The following is a 2,352-nucleotide window of genomic DNA, read 5'->3' as shown; positions in this document are numbered from 1 at the left end:
ACCTCACTCAACATGGTCTTTCATGGAATTATTTTTGCGGCATATGTACTGATGGTGCACCGTCGATGATAGGGAAGTACAAAGGTTTCATCACCAGAGCATTGAAAGAAAATCCATCTATAATTACAACTCACTGCTTCCTACACAGAGAGGCGTTAGTAGCCAAGACATGTGGAGAAGAGTTGACTGAGGTTTTAAACCAGGCTGTCAAGATGGTTAATTTCATCAAATCCAGGCCACTGAAAAAAAGGGTTTTTCAAAAGGTGTATCAAGAAATGGGTGCGGTTCATATTTCACTGATTTTGCATACTGACATAAGGTGTTTATCAAGGGGTCGTGTACTGAACCGTGTTCTTGAACTCAAAGAAGAATTAAAATCCTTTTTCCACGAGGAGAGACATGATATATTCATAAAGCTGCTTGAAAATTCTACTTGCTGTTTGAAGCTGTCATATTTGGCAGATATTTTCATGAAGCTGAATGAACCAAATCTCTCAATGCAGGGAAGACTTGAGGGAATTGTAACATCAGTTAACAAGATGAAAGATTTCCAGAGAAAGTTAAAATCATGGAAGTAGGCTGTTCAGAAAGACGATGTGTCAAACTTCCCTTCTCTTCAACAACCAGGATATAAAGGTCTGGGAACTGTAAAAAATCTTATTTTTAATCACTTGGAACAACTAAGAAAAGCAGTTGATAAGTATTTTCCATCGCTTTCTACAGAGAAACTCGATTGGATTGTATCACCCTTTGAACTGGCTGACATGGTTGAAGAACTAGACTTCACGGCCATAGAACGTGACGAATTTCTTGATATGTTTGCTGATTCAACACAAAGTCAAATTTTAGAAGAGTGACGTGACACTGGCAGCTTTTTGGCATGGAAAATTGGGGGAATATCCTAATTTGGCTAAGAAAGCTATTTCTCTACTTTTGCCTTTCTCCACATCGTATCTGTGTGAGCAGGCATTTTCTGCCATGGCAACAATAAAATCAAATCAAAGAAATAGGCTTCTTTCACTTGAGGATGATATGCGGGTGGCATTATCAACAATAAGACCTGATATCAAGAGTTTGTGTTCCAAGCATCAATCGCAAGTTTCACACTAACTATGGTTCACTTTTGCCTATTTGTGTGTATGTCTTGTATCATAGTGTAACACTGTAACAGTGTAACTACTTGAATACATTGTGCAACTACTGTAAAACTTGTCGCAATTACATATTTGTATTATAATACCATTTTTTGTAATAGCAGGATCAGTGTAAAGAAAATTTTCATATCTATGTATAAGGTGTTGTTACATTGATGCAAAATGTCGAAATCCCAAAAAAAAATATAATAAAAAAAACAACAGATTTTAAATATGTATTTCCTTATAAGGGTGCCAGGAACTTTTGAAAGGCTTGCCAAGGGTGCCGCAAACTAGAAAAGGTTGGGAACCACTGTTTTAGTGTATAAGTTCATGTTTCTCTGGAGAATTAACTAACTCCTTAATCGACGGAAACTGTCTTAAAGTAATGTAAATTAGGAAATAAATATTTTACTATTTAACTTCGGAGGTGTTACAAACTATTCCTAGAGTCTTTAAATCCCAATCCTGATATCATTGTTTATAAAATTATCAATAAATGTTAAAAAAAAAACAGAAGAAGGAAAAGGAAAGCATTCAAGGGCCAATTAACATTGCTTCCTCAAAAGAGAACTTTGCTTTAAGTCCTGGTTACTAGGTGGGACAGGGGATGGCCTTGGTGGGCTTTCATTTTCTTCTTTTTATATTAATAATTTTATATATCTATTAGAGAATACACTACTTACTTATACAATCAAGAAATATGTAACCTCAAATACTGAGCTTCAAACGCACTTACAGTTGTTCATAAAAGAAAATGGACGCTGTCAAGAGAAACAAAGAAAACGGGACGTTTTGTCATGCAGTGTACTATATTGGATGAAGGGAGACTCTCCTAAAAGCCTTTTTTTGTCAAATCTTTAGCTTAATGAATGACAAACGTTAAGTTTTCATTGTATTCAGAGTGTTATTTATTTAAGTGTGGGAAATAATTCTGAGAAAGGCCTCCCCGTTTCTGATTTCCGGACCCGAGCCTGAAGGATAGAGTGCCAACACTCTCACACTTGACAAACTAGAGAACCGCAACGAAGACGGTTTGCTTTCCCTACACACGTTTAAGTCCAAAGATTATTCTATACCGGGACTGTCGGCACCGATATCACTTTGATGTTCACACGCTACTCCAGGGCGCAGAAAAGTAAATCCAATCAAGTTAACGACAGTTTCACAAAGAGTTAGAGGGAGCAGTACTGTAAAAGTCAAAACGTCCTAAGGACCA

The 2,352-nt window shown here is 36.7% G+C and overlaps 1 protein-coding gene across 1 annotated transcript in view; it reads left to right on the top strand.

The window, feature by feature from the left end:
• The window catches only part of LOC137644325 (SCAN domain-containing protein 3-like), a 1,617-nt gene extending 760 nt beyond the window's left edge, over nt 1-857 (top strand). Inside the window, exons 1-2 of the mRNA XM_068377314.1 lie at nt 1-279; nt 724-857. The exon at nt 1-279 is cut by the window's left edge and continues 760 nt beyond it. Coding sequence (XP_068233415.1) covers nt 1-279; nt 724-857 — 413 coding nt within the window. The remainder of the gene's footprint in view (nt 280-723) is intronic.
• The last annotated feature ends 1,495 nt before the right edge of the window (nt 858-2,352 follow it).

Source organism: Palaemon carinicauda, chromosome 7 (genome assembly GCF_036898095.1).
Source record: "Palaemon carinicauda isolate YSFRI2023 chromosome 7, ASM3689809v2, whole genome shotgun sequence".
NCBI classification, from domain to species: Eukaryota; Metazoa; Arthropoda; class Malacostraca; order Decapoda; family Palaemonidae; genus Palaemon; species Palaemon carinicauda.
Note: the sequence above shows the minus strand (reverse complement) of the source record. Positions and strands in the feature narration are given on the sequence as shown.